The 22,606-nt window shown below is 35.6% G+C and overlaps 1 protein-coding gene across 10 annotated transcripts in view; it reads left to right on the top strand.

The window, feature by feature from the left end:
* Positions 1-22,606, top strand: part of ADGRL3 (adhesion G protein-coupled receptor L3) — an 820,040-nt gene that overhangs the window by 686,840 nt on the left and 110,594 nt on the right. For all 10 annotated transcript variants that reach the window (XM_030313795.1, XM_030313793.1, XM_030313791.1 and 7 more), the window contains 4 exons: positions 9,255-9,438; positions 10,591-10,713; positions 17,378-17,586; positions 18,583-18,759. In XM_030313795.1, the coding sequence (XP_030169655.1) occupies positions 9,255-9,438; positions 10,591-10,713; positions 17,378-17,586; positions 18,583-18,759 (693 nt within the window). The remainder of the gene's footprint in view (positions 1-9,254; positions 9,439-10,590; positions 10,714-17,377; positions 17,587-18,582; positions 18,760-22,606) is intronic.

The raw sequence follows: 22,606 nt of genomic DNA, 5'->3' as shown, positions 1-22,606 counted from the left end.
AACAATCACTATTTTCAGCCTCTTAAAAATCCTACCAGAGAAGACTATTTTTATTCTTATCCATGTTTTTGTGATCAATTTTATTTTTATCAATCTTGTCATACAATCACAAAACCGTATTGTTCTGCCTACATTAAGGACTTTGGGGTTAGCTTGTGGAAGAACCATGCAATGGGGCAGCATTCCTCCACTGAAAGGAATGAATGTGTAGAGATAGTCACAAGGTAGACTTGCATCATGGTTTACATCAACAAAACAACTTAACCCTTCATCCGTAGGAAATGGGTTGAATAAACTGCTACACCAAATAATGGAATACTCTTTAGCTATGGAAGAAATGAGGTAGATCTTGCATTGATTTAGAAAGGTAGGTGTGGTATATTAGAGGCAAAAAACAAATAACAGCATACTTGTAGTGATCACATTTGTTGGTATATACATGTAAATATTTGTAAGTCTGGAAGGATCCATGACAGAGTGATTTCTTTTTCTGGTGAGGTTGGTGGTGTTATCCCATAAACCATCTTTCAGGTTTTAATTTATATACTTCTGTATTAAAAAATACATTACAAGTGTATACTTTTAATTTTTTTATTAATATACATTATTTTATATATTTAGATGCCCTACTTCAAAGTGAAATTTCATATAACTGAACCGATTTTTCCCTCAAGAACAGCTTCTCTGGGTGTTTTTTCTCTTTATTTTATAACCATTCTACCAGTTCTCATAAAAATATCTAGAGTCATTATTATTTCAAGAAGAAGGGCTCTTTGGATATTTTTATGGTTGAGTTCATTTTGAAACCAGTGGAAACTCTCCTCCCTTCTGTGATACAACACTCTTCTGGCTCCTTTTTCTTCATCTCAGGTGTTGACAGTTCTTTCTACATTTTCTCTGTCATTAGTGTTTCTGGGCCATCAATTCTTCCTCTACTCAGTTTATCTGGGTAATGTCGGATATACCAATGGCTTGTTTCTTACTTAAATTTATGTTGCCTAAACCTGTATGTCAACAATGGATGTTTAAGTGAGCTGCAGCTGAGGGGTAAGAACATGCCCCAGATGTGCCACTTTGGCATACTGATTATTTGAAAGCAACAAACATACTAAAATAACCCTTATCTTCCATTAGATTCCCCTATATATTTCCTAGTCAGTTTCCCACAATATACTGTTCCTGAAAGCTTAAAACCTTTTCCTTCATCTTGTCACTTCTTTACAAATATATTGTCCTTTTGTTTAAAAAATCATCTAAGCTCTCAGTCCTAACTGCTTCTTTAAATCTTTTTTCCCATGTAAGTTCCTATATGCACATAAAAATATTAAATAAAATTTGTATACTTGTCTTTGGTTTATCTTATGTCAGCTTAATTGTCAGGTCCCATTACAGAACCTAAGAGACTGGAGTTGAGGAAAGATTTTTCCTCCCTTACCAGTCCTCTGTAGACCTTTTAAATTGATGCTATTCAAGTACATAGCATTCAAAATAGGGAAACCAAGAATTCATTATATTCAATGCCCTCTGCATTTTAATAGACAAAGCTTTGCTTCTCTTTTTAAATCTCTACTTTTCTTCATCCCCATAGCCAGAATGCATGGATTTGAACCCTGGTTCTGCCCTACGTTAGCTAATTAACCTTAAGCAAGTTACTCAAGTTCTCTCAGTCTGTTTTCTCACCACAAGATGAGGATAATAATCACTTTTACCTCCTTGGGTTATTGTCAAAGTCAAAGGAGCTGATGCATAAAGCATTCAGATCAGAGTTTGGAACATTCTCAATAAATATTAACCATTATAATTTACATCACTCCTCTACTTGAAATTTTTCAGTGACTTCTTGTTGTCTTTAGGAAGAATTGCACACATGCTTTGCAAACATCTTTGAAAACTTGCCTTCACTTACTGTCTTGTCATGGAACCCTCAGCACTCTTTGCTCTGCCGTAGGACATCTTTCCAGTTCCTTGGAGGTGCTTGTTCTCTTTCACCTCCAGACCTATATGTACATGCTCTACCTTTGGCCTGTTTGGTCCATGTTGAATTTAAACTTGGAATTGTACTTCACGGAGCCTTTTCGATACAGTGCTTGAACACTGTTTCCACTATGTTAATGTTTGCCATGTTTGTACTTGTGTAATTAACTGCCCTCACTATATTGTCATCACTTTTAAGGACAGGAGAACATCTGACTTTCTTGCAGCATCTCAAATGAAGGTACTTAGTTAATATTTGGTGAATAAATGTTGAGTTAGCAAGACGTTTGAATCAAGTTTATAGCTCTACTTACCTTCTATAACACAATATAGATTTGACAGCATTCAATCATTTAATTCTAAATTAGATTTTTAAATAGTACAATAAATTACAGTTTGCTAAAAGCAATACATTTTTAAGCAACAAGGGATGTCTTAAAGAGGCAGTCTTTTCTATGAAATTTTAGTTTCATCTTGTTCTACTGTTAAGGGCTCTTATTACTATATTAAGGTCAGTTGTGTTATATAATCTAATTTTAATTAAGACTTGAAAATGCCAACACTTCCTTGTAATATAAAAGGGAATTCAGAGAATAGTAGTTTTTATATGCTTAATAATATTAAATGACAGTGATTGTAAAAAGAACCTTAGGTTTATTGATCAGATGTGTAAATATCAGTCACTCAACTTGACTTCTAATAAAAAAAAATCCAGCAAGTTCAAAACTGTTTTTGAAGACTCCTCTAACATTTGACCTTTAAAACTTTGATTTGAATCAATATATAAAGGTAGATTAGAATACAGTGTGCCCTATTCAGCAACAATTTTAAACTTTTGCTCTATTTTATTTTATTCCCAACTGATAACTTTCATATCAACAAGTCAAAAATGAAGAATTAAAGAAAGTTTAATTTTTAAAAGTATAAATCGGTATAAACTATATTATGTATTATATATGTAATTATATATTGTATGTTTTATAATATATGTCATATATTATATAATATTATATACACACATATATATAGTTAGAAAGCAGGGGATAGGAGCAATGAACACATTTAATTCTCTTTGTCTGCATATCCTGAGATTTATACATGAAGAAAAATATTTAAACATAACTGTATATATAATACATGAGAATAAAATAGCAATGTTCAGCATAATGATTACAGTATATATTGGCAAAGAAATACTATATTCAGGAGAACACATCAAAAAAACAAAGATATGGAAGTAAAGAGTAAAATAAAATTTCAGATTACTGGAGAGTTTGTCAAAAGTTTGTCAGCAATTTATTACCTTAAATTTATGCACTAAGAGGGAATAATTGCTCTTAACTTTGTAATGGGCTGCCTAATGATAATTTGCATATTTATAAATGTTTGTTCTACTGTAATACAAAATAACTTTTAAAAATAATGAGTAAACTTAATATAGAATTCCTTTTCTATTCTGTTTTTTTTCTTGGGGGGGGCAGGAGGCATCTTCATAATTCTGCTTTCAATTCATCCTTTGATATGTTTTCAGAGAAAATTTTCTAAAAATAGATATCTAAACATATAGCTCCTTTGTTAAAAATACTTAGTGGCTTAATATTTTCTATGCAGTAAAGCCCAAACTTCTATCATACTGAATGAAGACCTTCTAAGATCTGACTTGTACCTACCATTTCTCCCATCATGCTCACCTTGTCACACTCTCTTTCCAGGCACCACACACTTTCCTCATCCCAAACTCAACACATTCCCTGCCTCCCTACCGCTTTAGTTTTGTTCTAATCATTAACTTGCTTATTATGTTCTTTAGCCTCAAATTTCCTCATCATAATCAAGGAAAGTTTATTCATCTTTTAGTCTCTAACTCAAAATCAAACACCTTCTGGGATCTTTTCTTGTTCTTCCTGTGTAAGAATTCATTACTTTTTGTCCCATATGCTGTGAGTTTTTAGCTCTATTTTGTGCGTACCTTCTGCCTTGGAGTGTAGACAAACTGAAGGCTGACTCTATGTTTTTCTTCTCTTTCCTAACCTCTTCCAACAGTGACTTCCCTAGTTGTTTGCATATCATACATACTTAATAGGACCTCATTGCATTACATTGAAAGTGCACTTTGGTGTACTTAAAAACATTTTGGAAAGCTGTTTTGTAGAATATATTGTTGTTATGCATAGTGGATTGCATTTACTACAATAACCTGTGGTTCTGCTTTTCTCCTTTTGAACTCTGATTGTCTTCTTAATTCTCTCTAATTCAGCCTGTCTTCCTTCCAAATCATGTGATGATATCTGAGCACTTTATACCCTCAGAACACCTCTTGGGAGACATGGCAAAAAGTTATAGAACTAGATGTTTTCATTTTCCTATTATATATAAGGTCATTAATGATTTTGCTCAATGAGCACTTATTGAGTACCTCAAATATCTCAAGGCACTAAAATTTACTTTGGGAAAACACCAGTGAACACAGTCTCTCGCTATGAACATTGTAATCTAGTGAGAAAGCCAGACCACAAGTATGGATAGTTATAGTCAAGGTGAATAAGTACTAAAATGGGAACCCATTATGACACTGAATCTCTAAATGGTAAGGATACAGATAACATTGGCTCGTTCCTAAGGTTTTTTTCCTTTGTACTTACGTATCTTTTGCTCTTATAAAACCAATACCTTCAGAGATTATTTTTTCCTGCTAGCATGAAAATGGAGAAAACTCACTTAAGTTTGAATCTTCACTGGATGGCAGTCATTCAGCAAAAAGTTATTGAACACTTCTATGCCACACAGTTTTGGCACTTCTAAATGACATAGAGTTGCTGCCTTCATGAGGCATACCTTTTCTTGAGTGAGAGATCTAAATTAGTCATGTGGATAAGTAACTAAGATAAATATTTTATATACTTTAGGTAATGATACATGATACAGAGAAAACAAAACAGATAACAGATTTACAGGTAGGGGGATTCTCCCTAAGTATGCTGATAATGGAAGAACTCTTTGTACTTGAGCTAAAACCTAAAAAGAGCTTATGATTAAAAAGCCTATCTTCAGACAAATGCAATGGTGGTAAAGTAATATATCTTTTTACAAAGCATTCATTCTATTTGGATCTTTGGTGGTTTTCAAGTGAAGAGAGAGGGGTCACTAAGTTCTCCAGGTGATTTTGCTTTCCTAGTTTGAGATTTACTCCCCACTCTTGAGTAAGAAGTGCCATTGACATGTTTCTCATCACTGATGCTAGGCTATTTCACAAGCATGAACTCTTGGAATAATGACAAAAGTTGTTACTAGAGAGATATATAGCTGGTTTTCCCCCAAATTTTTCACAGTAGTTATAGCAATTAAGTAAATGCTTCCTTTTGAAATAGTATGATCATACACTTCATAACATTTTTTAGCAAACATACTACAATTATATGCTATGAGTAAAACTAGTCAAATGAATTTGTTTAAGATCTGAATTTTATGATTGGTGGTCCAATAATGCTGTGTAATGCAAATGTGTATCCAGAAGGATATGGGATGCTCATGATCCTGGGGTGAGTTCAAGTGACTTTTACACTTTCTAATTTATTTTTGGTTTTTAGAAACAGTCAAAAGTCACTTTAGAGTCTATCCATAAACTATACAACTGTATAATAAGAGTAATATCTAATAGTCAAAAGCCCCTGACTACCCCTCATGTTGGAACATAATGAGATTTACTTTCTTGTGTAGTTCTCACTTTGTTGACTGGTTAGAAAACATAAATATGTTCAAAGACACACGGAAATTTAGTGACTATTAGAATGCAAATTTCCAGTGCTGTCTCCTATCCAGTTTCTAGTGTTTTACAAAAAATAATAAAGTGAGTTAGCATTTTGTTTCTGGCAAGTACATTTTTTATTAAATTTACTTTTCTGAATTTTAGATTATTTCAGTCTGTACCTGTCAAAACCATTAGGTGATTTTTTTTCCTCCCAGATCAAATCATTTTTTTGAGAATATAAATTTAAGATAAATGCAAGACCAAGCATATTTTCTTCCAAACTTATCATATAAATTTTAGATTAGAAAAATATAGCAGAAAAAGAGAAATCGGTGAGAGCTGTTGGACATTAAGTGATGTCCCAGTACCTTACTTTAATCAAATTTATTGTACATTCCCTGTTTAATTTTGGTTCTAAGCATAGGTAAGCTCATTCCCTTGTAACCAAATAAAATGAAAGTCAATATGTTTGTAAGGAGATGTTGTTGAACTGATGAAAGCAATGCAAATAACTAGTTTGACCAAACACACACACACACACACACACACACACACACACACACGCTGACCTCATGTTCTCATTTGTGGATAAAATATACAAATGAAGAAATGTACAAGGAAAACAAAATATAGATATTCTTTTGTCACTGAAGAGTTGTGACTATTTAATTGGCATTAAACTGGTAACAGAGACATATCAGCAAACTTTGGAAAGTTTAAACACTGTATTACACTAGCAGAAAACAGGACAGTTTTTTCAAACCTCTAAAATACACATTATGAATTATTTAATACACATGTTCCTGTACTCTCCTATTCTTCACAGCTTAAGGTGGCATCGTCTTACAGCAGTTAAGTAGTGAAACAGTTTATGAAGATTGCATTGTAGAAGTTATTCCTTACAGATCTCACTTCAGAACGGATATTTTGTAATTATCAGATAGGACATGTGCTTCATTCAGTGAACACCCCCCTCCTCCCAAACTGGATTTGGATATCCAATGAAAGTCAAATAAGATTATACCTTAAGCACGTGTTATGAGCCAGGCAACATAAATGCATTTATATTGCCAAGCAATATAAAATGGTTATATCATCATCTCTAATTTACAGATGAGGTACAGACAAGTTAAGTAACTTGCTCAACATCACACAGCTAGTAAGTGGCACAGTCCAAGTACAAACTCAGGAGATGTGGTTCCAAATCCCATACTCCAGTTTTACCACTACAGGGTTCTGTCTCCCAATCCTTGTGTTGCCATTTCCTTAAATTTACACTTAAGCAGTCACAATAGATGCTTTTTAAAGAAGAGTGAATAAATATTAGATTTGTGTCTTAACCCATCCAGGTTTTAGGACTATATGTTATGTCTCCCACTTCTACAGTAAACTTGGAAATCATTTGGGCTGTAATAGAAAGCTTCCTTAAAGATTATAACTTATTTGGGAAGTTGCAATGGTACTTAAAATTTGTAACTATAAAAAATACTGCACTACATACATTTTTTGGATGCAAAACGAAGATACATTAGTAAGGAGTGCCTTTGGTTTGTTACCCATTCAAACATGGTATTTTACCTAAAGCAGTCTGTTGTAAATGGGTAGCCTTTAGAACATTTTCAGAGTTGACTACAGTTGTTTGTTTTTCTTGTTTTTATTGTCTTTTTTCCTCCTTTTGCATTTTTTGAAATTTAAAAGAAATAAAAACAATAAAGGGTGGAGCAGAAATACTGCATTTATCCCTAGTAAAATTTTCCCTGAGGTAAGGTTTAAATTAATCAGTGTAAGATTGTTAAATAATGTTAAAATGGCTGCTCCTTAAAGAGCAGGCATACTTTCTGTTGCATGTGGGGTTTTCAGAGCATTTCCAATGAGTTCAAAGGATCATCTAATCACAGAAAGAATACTGCTTTGCACTTGAGAGATTGAGGTTCTCTGGCTTCTGAAGATACCTAAACTTTTTTTGTTCATTTATTTCCTATGTGGCACCTCCTTTTTGGCATATCCTGTTGGCATTATCCCTATGGAGGACGTCCTGAAAAGCAGATCGTTTTGTTGTGATCGGAAATGCTTTTGTCTGACTTCTAGGTCATGCTTTAAACTCAGAACACATGACAAAACTAAATGACAGAACTATGTCAAAACGCCCAGTCATTAAACTCATGAGAGATTTTTTTGGTGTTCTTTTGCTAGTTTTTTTGTTTTAAATGATGCAAAATATTCAAGTTGCGAGTGGGACTATTTTAAATAAACGTCCAGTGATGTTGCTTTTTGGCCAGAACTTGGAATCGCAGGGGAAAAATATCAAGAAAAAACAACTCTTATCAAAAGGCAAATTAGTTTTTGAAGCTGGTGTTAATTGGCAGCCAAGGTGTTTCATTATGAAGCTGAATTTTTAACAGTTGTTACTTGGTTACTATGAAAACACCAGCCAGAAGAAAACACTGCAGTGTAATGGATATTTCTTCAATCTCTCCTAATCCTTCTTCCAGTGTGTCAGTAACGTGAGTCTTGTTTTAAAACACCCATGCGCTCTGTAGAAAGTGCCTGTGTTGGCCGTTTATTCAAGTTTATTTCACGATTAGATACATATTTCATAATCAACGGTATCAGGGATGATCACTTTAAAACTGCAGGTTTTATATTTTTCTGTTTTGCAATTCTCCATTTGAATGAAACCTTAGGAAGACCTTATTGGGAGAACTTTTTTTTTTTTTGTCCTTTGTAACCTAGAGCATAAAGCTAACCACGGGAAATATATAAATTGTAACTAGGGAGATGATTCTTTTGGATGAAGCAATGAGAACTCTGGTGCTTTATCTCTGTGGGTACCTACTGCTGTTTTTTTTTAAAAGGAAAACACCTAAGGGCTACAGGTAGCAATTTCCAACTGTTTACTCCCCTCCCTAACAGTAAACAGCATGAAGAAGGTTTTTCTTCACACATAACATATCCAAAGCCCCTGGGAGTATGTATGCTTTGATATATTTTTTTCCCATTCTGACATTTTACCAGCTGGTTAAGAAAAAAATTTCTTTGCTCAGTGAGTCCTCAACCGATAGGCAACTAATTCTTATATTGTCCTGTCTATAGTCATCCCTTTCATCTGTTGTATTCAGCATGTAGTTTTATGGTGATGTATAGAAAAAAAATCTTTTTTTTTTCTGTGGGTAATATGATAAAAGTGTTGGTTTCAATTACTTGCCAACAGTTCCCCAGCCAAATAATTTAATTATGTGATTATAGTCTTATTGAAGCCTTTGCTATTGATTCTAAGAAGCAAGCACAGATCTATTTGTTGTCCTTCAAAACAAAAGCTGATTTTTCTCTTGCCTTGCAGTCTCAGCTAGGGTTTTAACAGAAAAAAAAAATAATGAATGCTTCTGCTGCAGCATGTCACAGGGGAGGCTGGGACAATACTGAACTCATGCACACCGCTGATCCTTGCTTGCTGAGCAACATGTACACCTGGATTTCTGACAGCTCTGTGAGTTCACTAGAGACCTCTGTCATTCTGTTCATCCTCTTGTAGGCAATGGTCGAGACAGTTAACAACCTCCTCCAGCCACAAGCCTCAAATGCATGGAGAGACCTGACTACAAGTGATCAACTACGTGCAGCGACCATGTTGCTTGACACTGTGGAGGAAAGCGCTTTTGTGCTGGCTGATAACCTTTTGAAGACTGACATTGTCAGGGAGAACACAGACAATATTCGTAAGTGGCCTTTGTTATACAGAAGGGCCAGAGACCCTTGTACAGCAGAAGAGAGAAAAGAAAAAAATTCTGTGGTAGCCCAGATATTATGAGTGATTTTTATTTCAGTGGAGATCAGTGATTCTTTTCTATAATTGGAAGGATATCACCTGCCATTGGCTTAAAAGGGTCCTCATAATCAGGTATGTTACCCTCCTTAGGACATTCCAATATTGGATATATTAACCTGAGATCAATCACAGTGAGGTCCTTTGCTTTGTATGTCTGAATGTATCTATGCATGTATTTGTGCTATTTAAAGTTTTATCCTCCTAATACAGTGCTTATGGGTCACTTCAGTTATAATAAGAATGTCTCTGAATTATATACTATAAAGAAATCAGTCATTTAAGTGAAGGTGATAAAACCATTTTTTGTAATTGTGTTATTGGCTCATAAGGAGTGTAAATCTATTTTTATTGTGCATAAGGATGTAGCTGACAGTTTTATTTCAGAAGATTTGATAAAGCTGTTTCAAGCTTATTAGATTTAAAGACACATCAATTTTGATATCATAGTGCAGCTCTAGATTATAAAAATATTTTTACTTAATTCACAAGATAAAGATACATTTTGAAAATAAACTTAATGTAAATGATGAAGTATAAGGATTTGAGCTTGAATTTTAAATTTTAGGCTTTATAATTGATACATTTGTATTCTTATTTACCTGATTTTAATAGCTTGGTTTGCTTTACTTTAAAATACTAAAGAGGGTCGCCTGGGTGGCGCAGTCGGTTAAGCGTCCGACTTCAGCCAGGTCACGATCTCGCGGTCCGTGAGTTCGAGCCCCGCATCAGGCTCTGGGCTGACAGCTCAGAGCCTGGAGCCTGTTTCCGATTCTGTGTCTCCCTCTCTCTCTGCCCCTCCCCTGTTCATGCTCTGTCTCTCTCTGTCCCAAAAATAAATAAACGTTGAAAAAAAAAATTTTTTATAAAATACTAAAGAAATACTTTCTAAATGAAACATTGAAGTACTATAAATTTTGACTACTATAAATTAATAGAACATTAATTCCAGTGTTTTGATTTCAGAAATATTTTAGTGATTTAGGAAATCATCTTAGCTTTGGTGCATTTCTCAGTGAAGACTGATAACTCTTTCCATTAACAGAATTGGAAGTGGCAAGGCTGAGCACAGAAGGAAACTTAGAAGACCTAAAATTTCCAGAAAACATGGGTCATGGAAGCACTATCCAGCTTTCCGCAAATACTCTGAAACAAAATGGTCGAAACGGTAGGTTAGCGTTTGTTTGTTAAGCATGATGAAATTGAACTTATCATCGATGCCTTGCTTCTTGGCTTGGGAGTTTATATCTGCTATCCAAAAGCTCTCCTCTCATTCAACTATTGTCTTTCTCCTCTTATCTTCTGCACCAGCAACACTGCAATGTATGTGTCCACAAAATTCTCAGTCAGATTTGGAAATTGTTCTGTTCCTTTTCAGTTGGAGTGAAATGTCAGACACTTGAAACTGAGGAGAATTAATGACCAACAAAATCCAGATATCTGACTTTTTTCTTCAAGGGAGTAACTCCCCCCGAGTTGACAGATTTAGTTTACAAAATTTTTAATGGAAATTTTAATTCCAATTTTAAAATTGTATGTCTTTTTTTCCTTATTCACTTATTTTTGAAAGTGTTTCTATGGTTTTTCTTTGCAACACATACAGAAAATTTAACTGTGAGAAGATGACTTTGGGGGTGCCTGGGTGGCTCAGTCAGTTGAGCCTCCAACTTCGGCTCCAGTTCATGATCTCACAGTCTATCAGCGCAGAGCCTATTTCAGATCTTCTGTCTCCCTCTCTCTGCCCCTCCCCCACTCACTCTAACTAAACAAACAAACAAACAAACTTAAAAAAAAAAAAAAGATGACCTCAGGAAAAGGAATTGGTAAATGTAGGTCAGTTTAATACTAGAGTAAATGCACTGAATGTAATTAGAATTAAACTCATTGAGAACTAAACTGAAAAAAAATTTAAATATAAAATAAACCCAGAGAAAATATGTCTCAAGTGTCACTAGTATTAAATTTTAAAATCATCCTTTTCACTACTATTAAATTTTTAAAAACATTCATTTTCTTTTTTTTTTAAGTTTATTGATTTATTTTGAGAGAGACAGAGACAGTGTGAGTGTGCGAAGGGCTGAAAGGGAGGGAGAGAGAGAGTCCCAAGCAGTCTCCTCCACACTGTCAGTGCAGAGCCCAACATGGGGCTCGAACCCACAAAACTCTGAGATCATGACCTGAGCAGAAACCAAGACTCCATCGCTTAACCGACTGAGCCACCCAGGCACCCCTAAAAACCATTCTTTTTACAAACTAAGTGAAATCCTCTGACCTATTAGGTGATAATGGGAAGATGGCCTCAGGTTGTAGCAACCAACTCAGAGCTGGTGTTTCATAGTGTCGGGTGAGGGGTTAAAAAAAAAAAAAAAAGAATAATACCAAGAAAAACAAAATATGGCTGTTGTCAGCTGAACACAATTATTTTTTAAGTGTTGGAAATGTTATAAGACTAAGCACATAAATTGTTCTATTGCTAACCTGACTATGTGAATTTTGAGGCAGCAATCAGATTTTCTGTGGAGCAAAGTCATATTTCTACATTAGCTTTCTAACTGGTTTCCCTCCCTCCACTCTTTCCACCCCCCAATAGGATATCCTGTTCAGGATCTTCCTGAAATGTAAATCTGACCAGTTCTCTTCCAGTTACACTCAGAATGAAATCAGATAATTTCACTAGGACACCATGGGCTCATCCCCTTTTTCCTGCCTCATCTGTCCCATTTTATGTCTGTTTTTCACATGCTGTCTATGATCCAGTCTATTCTTGATTCTTTTTTTTTAATTGAGATATAAGTGACATATAACTTTATATTAGTTTCAGGTATACAATACGATGATTCGATATTTGTAGATAGTGTGAAACTATCACAACAATAAGTATAGTTTAATAAGTATATTTATCGCCACATATAGTTACAACATTTTTTCTTGTGATGAGAACTTCTAAGATTTACCCTCTTAGCCACTTTCAAAATATAAAATACAGTATTATTCACCGTGGTCACAATGCTATATATCCCCATGACGACATTTATTTTATAACTTTAAGTTTGTACTTTTTGACCTTTTCACCCATTTTGCCTACCCACCTACCCCCTGCCTGTGGCAACCACCAGTCTGTTCTCTGTTTCTATGAATTTACTTTGTTTGTTTTGTTATTTTTAAGATTCCACCTATATGTGAGATCATACAGTATTTGTCTTTCCCTATCTGACATATTTTCACTTAGCATAATGCCCTCAAGGTCCATCCATGTTATCACAAATGACAAGATTTCATTCTTTTTAATGGCTGAATAATATTTCATTTTCTTTACCCATTCATTCATCAATGGACACTTAGGTTTTTTACATATCTTAGCTCTTATAAATAATGCTGCAATGAATGTGGAGTACAGAAATCTTTTTGAGTTAGTGTTTTTGTTTCCTTCAGGTAAAAGCCCAGAAGTGTAATTACTGGATCATATGGTAGATCTATTTTTCATTGGCAGGGGGGGTGGGGAGGGGGCTTCCATAGTGTTTTCCATAATGGCTGCACCAATTTATATCCCCACCAACAGTGCACAAGGATTCTCTTGTCTAGTCGTGATTCTGTTTTTTGAATACCAAGAGTATTTCTGTGTATGATTTTTGCATTTTGATTTTCTTCCTAGAATGCAATTTATACATTTTTTTACTTAGAAGCTTCTCTATCATTAACTGCTCAGTACAAATCTTGCCTCTTTAGGAAAGGAAGTTTTTCTGTCTCCCTGAGGGTCTACCACTCTTTCCTTTTTTAAAATTTAATTTTTTTTCAAATTTTAATTCAAATTCTAGTTAGTTAACATACAGTGAAATATTGGTTTCAAGAGTAGAATTCAGTGGTGCATTGCTTACATATAACACCCAGTGCTCATCATAACAAGTGGCGCCCTCCTTAAAACCCATCACCCACCTGGCACATCCCCCCCCCACCTCCCTCCATCAACCCTCAGTTTGTTTTTCTATCATTAAGAGTCTCTTATGATTTGTTTCCCTTGCTCGCTCTCGTTTTTTCTCTCCCTTGTATTTATCTGTTTTCTTTTATTTTTTATTTTATTATTTTTTAATGTTTATTTATTCTTGAGGGAGAGAGAGACAGAGTGTGAATGGGAGAGGGGCAGAGAGAGAGGGAGACACAGAATCTGTAGCAGGCTCCAGGCTCCAGGCCTGAGCGAGAGCTCAGAGATCATGACCTGATCTGACATTGGATGCTTAACCGACTGAGCCACCCAGGCTCCCCTGTTTTATTTTTTAATTTCCACATGTGAGTGAAATCATATGGTATTTGTCTTTCTCTGACTTATTTTGCTTGGCATAATACATTCAAGCTCCCTCCATGTCATTGCAAATGGCAAGATTTCATTCTTTTTGATGGCTGGGTAATATTCCATCAAATTATAGCTGGGTAATATACACATACATACATACATACCACATCTTTTTTATCCATTTATCATTTGGGCATTTTGGCATTACTTTTTCATAATTGCTCTTTTCCTATTAACCATTTTATGCCAATACGTCTTCATAGCAGTTATTCACTTACTATTCATAGTAGTTATTCACTTACTATGCATAGCAGTTATTCACTTACTATTATATGAAACTTTATTATTATTCTTTTTAAGTTGCCCATCTATCATCTGACTTGCCCTCTAGACAGTAAGCTCCATGAGAACAGGGACCTTTTCTTACCCGTTCACTGATGTAACCCTAGTGCTTGGCACATGGATAAACTTCTAAGAATTTATCAAGTAAGTGTGTGAGCTTTCAGATATAAAGCTAATGACAATTAAAATATGACTATATCAGGGGATACCTGGGTGGCTCAGTCAGTTAAGTGTCTGACTTCGGGTCAGGTCATGATCTAGTGATTTGTGAGTTCAAGTCCTGTGTCCAGCTCTGTGCTGACAGCTCAGAGCCTGGAGCCTGCTTCGGATTCTGTGTCTCGCCTTCTCTCTGCTCCTCCCATGCTCATGCTGTGTCTGTGTTTCTCAATAATAAATAAACATTAAGCAAATTTTTTTAAAAATATGACTATATTAGTCATATTATGTTTTGTGCTCATTCATTTACTAATGTGTGCATGTGAGTGTGTGTGTGCGTGTGTGCGTGTGTGCGTGTGTGTGTGTGTGTGTGTGTGTGTTTGCATGTTTTAGGTCACATTTAAGCACTAATTTTGGAGTGGAGAATCTGTAACAATTGTATGTGACCAAATGCATTGGTAAAACAAGGCAAATGTGCATATGACACTGGCCCACAGGTGGAAATTGATAGGAATTATCAGCCAGTTATATACCAGTTAAAATAAAAGTTGTTACTGTCAACAAGAAAAATACATAGATGTTCTTAAGTATAGCCTTGCAAAATTTAGTATTTTTGTTTTGGATCTAGAGAAAAACCAAAATTTAATGCTGTGTTATAACAGACCGGAAGCATTTAATGAATTACTGTTGTTTGCTAAATACTGGATTAACAGATATGGGTTGGAAGTTTAAGAAGTCCCCTTTTCTTTATGGAGCTCTTATCATAATCTCTTTGCTGAATTACTGAAAGGATAATAGATATTTCATGGAATCAGAATGCTAGAGAATCAGGCCCAGAAAACATACAAGAGCAAGGAGGCTGACAGCAGTCTGTATCATCACACAGAATCATTGCTGTGAGATGTCACTGCTGCCACAGGTGACGCACAAGTGAAGGCTGTGTGCTGCTCCATTCCTGCTTCCTTGTGTCACCAGCTCCTCATCCAAAGTCAGAGACTAGTGCATCTGATGGAAGGCATCTAGCTGAGTTGCCCAGGGTAACCTCTTTGCAAGACAGGCTGGGAAAACAGATATACATCCATTTTGTGTCTATAAATCCCTAATAGTAGAGAATTTTCCAAACATGGGAGCACAGTGTAGATGTTGCACAGCCTTCTCCTTCCTCAAAAGAAATATATTAAAATTTATTTGTTTTTATTCTCACTTGACTCTAAGATTCAGGGATAAGGATGGAGATACCCTCATCTTAGTAACCACAGTAGTCAGGATAGTGCCTGGCACTTGGTGAACTGATATGAATTCATACTGGAAGGAAGACGTAGGGATTGATTTATTTTAAGAAACAAATCCATATGGGGGTACCTGGGTGGCTCAGTCAGTTAAGCATTGAACTCTTGATTTCAGCTCAGATCATGATCTCAGTGTTCATGATATCAAGCCCCACATCGGGCTCTGCACTGATAGCACAGAGCCTGCTGGGGATTCTTCCTCTTCCTCTCTCTCTGTTGCACGCTTGTCCCTTGTTTGCATGCACACTCTCTCTCAAATATAAACATAAAAAAAAGAAAATGATACGATAAAAATATGTTAAAAGAAGGTTCATTTTACAGAAGATTGCATGGAAAGAAATAGTCATAAGGGAAAAGATGAGGTGGAAGGATGTATGGAGAAAGTGACCTTGAAAGAACATGGTAATTGAATTTTAAGACAGATAAGGATTTTGAATTCTTGTTTGTTTTATTGCAATTGAGATAAAATTTACATACAATAAAATGCACATAGCTTAAGTATGCAGCTTGATGAATTTGATAATTGTATTTCTTCTGTCATATTACATAAAATAAGGTACAAATCTCTTCTATTACCTAGAAATTATTACCCCTTTCCAGTCTTCTTACCCTTTCTCCCCATTTGATGAAACTACTCTCTTCTCACTCTTGTCTCTATAGACAGATTTTGCCTGTTCTTAGACTTCATACAACTGGCATCAGATAGAATGTACTCTTTTCTGTCTGTATTCTTTAACTGAACGTAATATTTCGGGGATTCTGTCATCATGCTCTAATAGTAGTTTGTTCTTTGCTCTATCAGGCATTCTTTATTGATGCATAGTATAATGCATTATATTAATATGCCATCATTTATTTGTCTATTGATATATTTTTGTGTTATTTCCATTGGGGGAGTATTATGAATAAGAATGCTATTAACAATCTTATACAAGTTTTTTTTTTCTTTGCCAATATATGTTTTCACTTATCTAGAAGGGGTAGATGTTTGACTTTGTAAGAAATCACCATCTTCCGAATAGTTGAAGCATTTTCCGTTTGCCTCAGCGGTGGCCAGGAGCTCCAGTTGTTCTACATCTTTATAAATATTAGTGTGATCGGTCATTTTGATTTTTAAAATTCCAGTGGGTATCAAATGGTATCTAAATGTGCTCCTTCATTTTTATTTCGATAATTATTAATGATGTTGATAATGTTTCATGATTTTTCTAACATAGATGTTTATGTCTTTTGCCACTTTCATGCGTTATTTATTCTTTTTTTGTTGATCAGCAGAAATGCTATAGAGAGTCATGAGTTTCATATATATTATTGTTAATACTATATTTTGATAGACACATTTTTAAATTTCACAAAGTACAGCTTACCACTTTTTTTCTTTTATGGTTAATATTTTTGGGTCTATCCAAGTCATCCTTGCCTATTCCAAGATCACAAAGATCCTACATTTTGTTCCAGAGACTTCATGGTTTTTATGTTGAGGTCTATGATCTGTCTTTAAGTTTTGAGTATGGAGTGAGGTAGGGATTGGGATTCATCTTTTGAAATACCAAAATGTAATTTTTTTCAGCATCATTTGACATTTCTTTTCTCATGAATGACTTGGCACTATAGTTAAAATGAATGTTTAATTTTGTTGTAAATAAGTACTGTGTGGATTTGATTATCATGTAATTAGCACTATCTAAGTTAAATGGGATGTACGAAATAATCAGAGTTTCTTCCCAACTTATAATTCACATTTACATTTTTTTCAGGAGAAATTAGAGTGGCCTTTGTCCTGTATAACAACTTGGGTCCTTATTTGTCCACGGAGAATGCCAGCATGAAGTTGGGAACAGAGGCTATGTCCACCAATCATTCTGTTATTGTCAATTCCCCTGTTATTACAGCAGCAATAAACAAAGAGTTCAGCAATAAAGTTTATTTAGCTGATCCTGTGGTGTTCACTGTTAAACATATTAAGGTAAGAAAATGGCATGTTAAATTTAGCTATGTGCATTATTTGTATTTGTTACAGCATGAACATGAAGTATATTAATTTTCCCTCAATTTTTTCTTATTATTCAACAGGTAAGCAGTTCATTATGTATAAAATGATAGTGGTGATTTTTTTTTTCAGAAATGAAGGAGGATAGTAATTCTTTAATGTGTAAATGCTTCTGGTAAAAATATTTGTAGATGGCTTTATAAATGTGTCTCCATAATTAAAAAGAGCTAGCAATACATTTAGTGGAATTGGACATGACTTCATATATGATGTTACATGTAATTATGTCTTTATACATAGGTATATTTTTATGTATGTAGAAAGATTATATTGTAAATTGAACAAAGATTTCTGAAGACCATGTTTTCAGACGTTGATTGTTTAAATTCTTTATAATGTACACTACTTTGAAATTAGTTGAAGGCATTCTGAGACATTGATACTAGTATTCCATCAATATTAATTTTTTAAAAAGTAAACTTACCTCTACTCAGAGGAAATAAACAACATATATTCAAATTTGCTTAGGCTTGATGAGGCCCACTTACTTTAAAAACACTGGTATACATATGTTTTCACTCTTACGTGGATCCTGAGAAACTTAACAGAAACCCTTGGGGGAGGGGAAGGAAAAAAAAAAGAGGTTAGAGTGGGAGAGAGCCAAAGCATAAGAGACTCTTAAAAACTGAGAACAAACTGAGGGTTGATGGGGGGTGGGAGGAAGGGGAGGGTGGGTGATGAGTATTGAAGAGGGCATCTTTTGGGATGAGCACTGGGTGTTGTATGGAAACCAATTTGACAATAAATTTCATATATTAAAAAAAAAGAAAAAAAAAACAAAAAACACTGGTATACATCTCCATAAAAGTTGGAACAGAGGATGAACTTGTGTTAAATGTAAAGAAAAATGCCTATCTAATTTACGTGATCATAAAGTAGTTATTGGCTTTATTGATTTTTTTTTCCCTGTAGCAGTCCGAGGAGAATTTCAACCCTAACTGTTCATTTTGGAGCTATTCCAAGCGCACAATGACAGGTTACTGGTCAACACAAGGCTGTCGGCTCCTAACAACAAATAAGACACATACTACATGCTCTTGTAACCACTTAACCAATTTTGCAGTACTGATGGCACATGTGGAAGTTAAGGTAAGATATATACCATAAAATAAAGATGTCTAAGCATATGGTCAGGATACCATTGTAAAAAGCCCTAACTCCACAGACCAGTCTTACTCAAAGATTTTTCACTTTTCTAGTAATTCTATAAAGAAACTCTCTATGGTTCAACCCATATCCTCCTGGATGATTCAAAGAAGCCTTTTTTTGTTCTATTATCAACATAGTTTATAAAATTGAAGTTCACTTATAAAATAAATTTGTGCTTGTAAAATTCCCCTTAGTCTCATCTGCTCTTACTTTGTACGAATAAATGAGATCTCATGAACAAAACAAACTAGGACCCCCAGGATCTGGTAGGTTGGAAACTAACAAGCTATGCATAGGATTAAATATGCCAAAATGACTCTTGGGAAAACAGCCATTAGCACAATAAAAAATGCCTGGCAATGCAAAGGGCTTAGCAAATTCTAATATAATGTAGTGAGTTTTGTCCATTCGAGAAAACCCTATTCTAAGGAAAAATCCAGGTGATAGGTAGTTTCCAAAGTCAAAAACATAGCTAAGTTGGCTGTATCAGTCTCCTCCTGGCATGATGTTGGCTGCCATAGGAAACATGAAGAGGATTTAATTTCAGATATACTTAGGACATAAAAATACAAAGAGTTTATTAGCTTGGTTATAGAGATTGATGGGTTAGTACCAAGAAAGTATATACTTACAGTTTCTCTTCTCATCTCCCTGATGTCAATAAAAAGAGAGGAAGGATTACTCTCCAACATGTTTTCAAAGATAAAAACTGTGGCAAAGGTTTTATCTACTTGATGTCATTTTTCCAAATGATTTCATCCAAAATATAATTTGACACTGTTGAATTTAGAGATAGTATGGATATCCCAGAAGGAGACCCAATCCAAACCCTGTTAGCATCTTAAAAGTAAATTACCTTAGCTGTGTCAGCACTGTTGAAATTTTGATCTTTAAAGGACTACATGCGCTATTTTGTCAGAGTGTCACAAATTGATCTAGTTTAAGCAAGACTGGCTATACCAACAAATGTTAGATTTAAACCTGAAATGTGTGAGTGTGGCTCTGGGGTTCTATTTGTCCATTTAGGGAATAAATTCAAACACAAAATGGATCTTATTTGAAACAATAAAAAAATATCATTTTTTGTTCAAGGCTTTGTATAGCAACATCTCCTCAATCCATTATGCAAGAATTCGGACGATGACAATTATTGTAGGTCAATAAGAGATAATATAAATGCAAAATATTTTCCCTTAGCTGTTAGTCAGACACCCTAGATGTCTTGGTTTTCAGTACCATAGTCTCATGATTGCCAGTCAGCATCATTTTGATCTCACAGCATGCTTTTGGCACTTGAAAAACAGAAAACAAGCAGTTTGAACAACACTACAAGTCCCAAAGAAATACACTAACCAAACTTACATTAGACTAATTTCTAAAATAGAACACCAATTTATCTGTGCACAGTGAGAAATACAGCAGCCAGTTGGAATAGATATTTGTTGTTCGCTTGTCCGTCACTTTGTAACTCCACAGGAAAATATATGAAGGAAACGAAATTCATTGGGTAGTTTTGTTTGATGAGCTTGGGAAGAGAGCAAGAGGAATTGAGTAATCTCCTAGCAGTTGCCATTAAGCTGTGGTACCCTGATGCATGGGTACCCTGATTCCTTCCAGACTCCACGTGTGCACCATACATGCTGCCCTTACCTATCATCTATGTTATCTTTGCTGTTTATATGGAACTTTTTTTTTAAATCAACATTTTGAACACTTAAGTAAAGGTATTGACATGTTGGCTGCTACACAGGAAGCTCCCAGTAATTGTAAGTTCCTCTTTCCCATCTGCCAGAGATAATTTTTGCTCCAGCATTCCACGGAAGCTTCTGGCCGTCAAGAAACTCACATTTTTGATGGGGAGAGGGAAGTAGGCAAGGGAAGAGAAGTGAAGGTGCAGTCATAATTTTGATAAGTATTGTAAATGAGATTTCCACTGTGATTTCATAATGCAGAGGAAGGTCATTTATTAAGGCAGGGCTGCTCAGAAAAGGTTTATCAAAAAATGATTCTGTTCTGAAGGATGAATAGGATGTATTTAGTAAGGCAACATGAGGAGAATTTGCACTGACCGCATTCTTGCAACACTTTCTTCACTTTACCTTGCGTATACCCCTCCCTCTTGTTTCTTTCCTTCCTCAGTGGCTGGTCCTTCTTAGATTCCTTTGCTAGTCCCTCCTCATCTCTGTGACCTCTCATTGCTTCTCTGGCCCAAGTGGAATCTTAGATCTAGAATAGGCATTATCTGTTCTTTGTCCCTAGATGATCTCCTATACTCATATGGCTCTAAACATCGTATGATTCCCAGACTTCTATCTCCATTTTTTAACTCCAGACTCCTAGATTCAGCTGCTGACTTATTATATCCACTTAGGCTTCTAATAAGTGTCCTCATTCTAGAACTACACTTCTGTGTAGTTCTGCCCTTCCTGGTGTTCAAGCCCTAAGCCATGCACCATCCTTGATTTGTTTCTTTTCTTCGTTCATACCGCACACCCACCCTATGAGCATATCCTGCAAGATCCAGGATCTGACAGATTCTCAGCATCTTTATCACTATCACCTAGGTTCCAGCCACTGTCATCTATCCTTCTGATTCTAGTTACAGACCCTTCATTGGTCTCCCTGCTTCCCTCCATGCCCCCTCTTAAATTTATTCTCAGTATAGTTGCCAGAGGGGTACTCTTAAAATGTGAGTCAGACCTCACTCTTGTCTGATTCATTCTCAAAAATCAGTTCTGTAATCCCTTCAAAATGCAAATCATGTACTTCATATCTTTGGTTGAATTTGAATGACTCCTTATCTCAATAAGAGCAAATCCCAAATTCTGGCCTCTTTAGCATCTCTTGACCTTTTTTCCTACTACTCTGCCTCTTGCTCACTTGGCTTCACAGACCTCCTTGCCTTCCACAAACACATCAGGTATTATTAGTTAGACCTGAAAGTCCGCCCCCTCCTCTTACCCCCCAAACAGCCACATAGCCAACTTCCTCAACTCCTTTAAGTCTCTATTTCACTGTCACCTTTTAAAGAGGCTCACCCTGTCCACACTATTTAAAATTTCAGATTCCCTACCCACCCCCCACCAAATACTCTGAGGAATAAATAAGGCAAAACAGTTCACTGACCTACACTTTGTAGTTTAGCAAGTCGTAATTTATCAAGGGAAAGAAGGGCTAAACACTGATTTTTGAATGGGGTAGTAAGAGAGATTTCATATTTTTTTTCTTGAGAGAGTGGGGGAGAGTCAAAGTGAGAGAGTGAGAGAGAGTGTTAAGCAGCCTCCATGCCCAACTCACCCAAATTGGAGCCCTATAGGGGACTCGATCTCACCACCAAGGGGCTAGATCTCACAGCTGTGAGATAATGATCTTAGCCAAAATCAAGCCACCCAGGCACCCCGGTTTTGTATTTTTAAAGAAGAAACAGTCAACTGAGTAAGTCTGAAGATCTAATTGGCCTTAATAAGCGATTCATGAATCAGGTAGTGTCCCATCTAACAAGTAGAGAGGAAATCTGATGATTTGTACAAAATACAAGGCTTTTATAGGAGAGGAGAGGACACGGAAGCTATTAGCAAAATAAAGTAAAGGACTGTTTCAGGCAAGGTCACCTTCCCTTGGGGGAAGGGCATGGATCTATTCAGGTGTAACGACCTCACCTTTGGGGGGTGGGGGGTGGGGGTGGTAGAGGGCCTATGTGAGAGATTACCTCATGGGTACTAGCCAGAAAATTCCTGACTGGCTAAGAGTTACATTTCTTAGGGTAGGTTGAAACTGCAATTGGGGT

The sequence above is a fragment of the Lynx canadensis genome, chromosome B1 (genome assembly GCF_007474595.2).
Source record: "Lynx canadensis isolate LIC74 chromosome B1, mLynCan4.pri.v2, whole genome shotgun sequence".
In the NCBI taxonomy this organism is placed as follows: domain Eukaryota; kingdom Metazoa; phylum Chordata; class Mammalia; order Carnivora; family Felidae; genus Lynx; species Lynx canadensis.
Note: the sequence above shows the minus strand (reverse complement) of the source record. Positions and strands in the feature narration are given on the sequence as shown.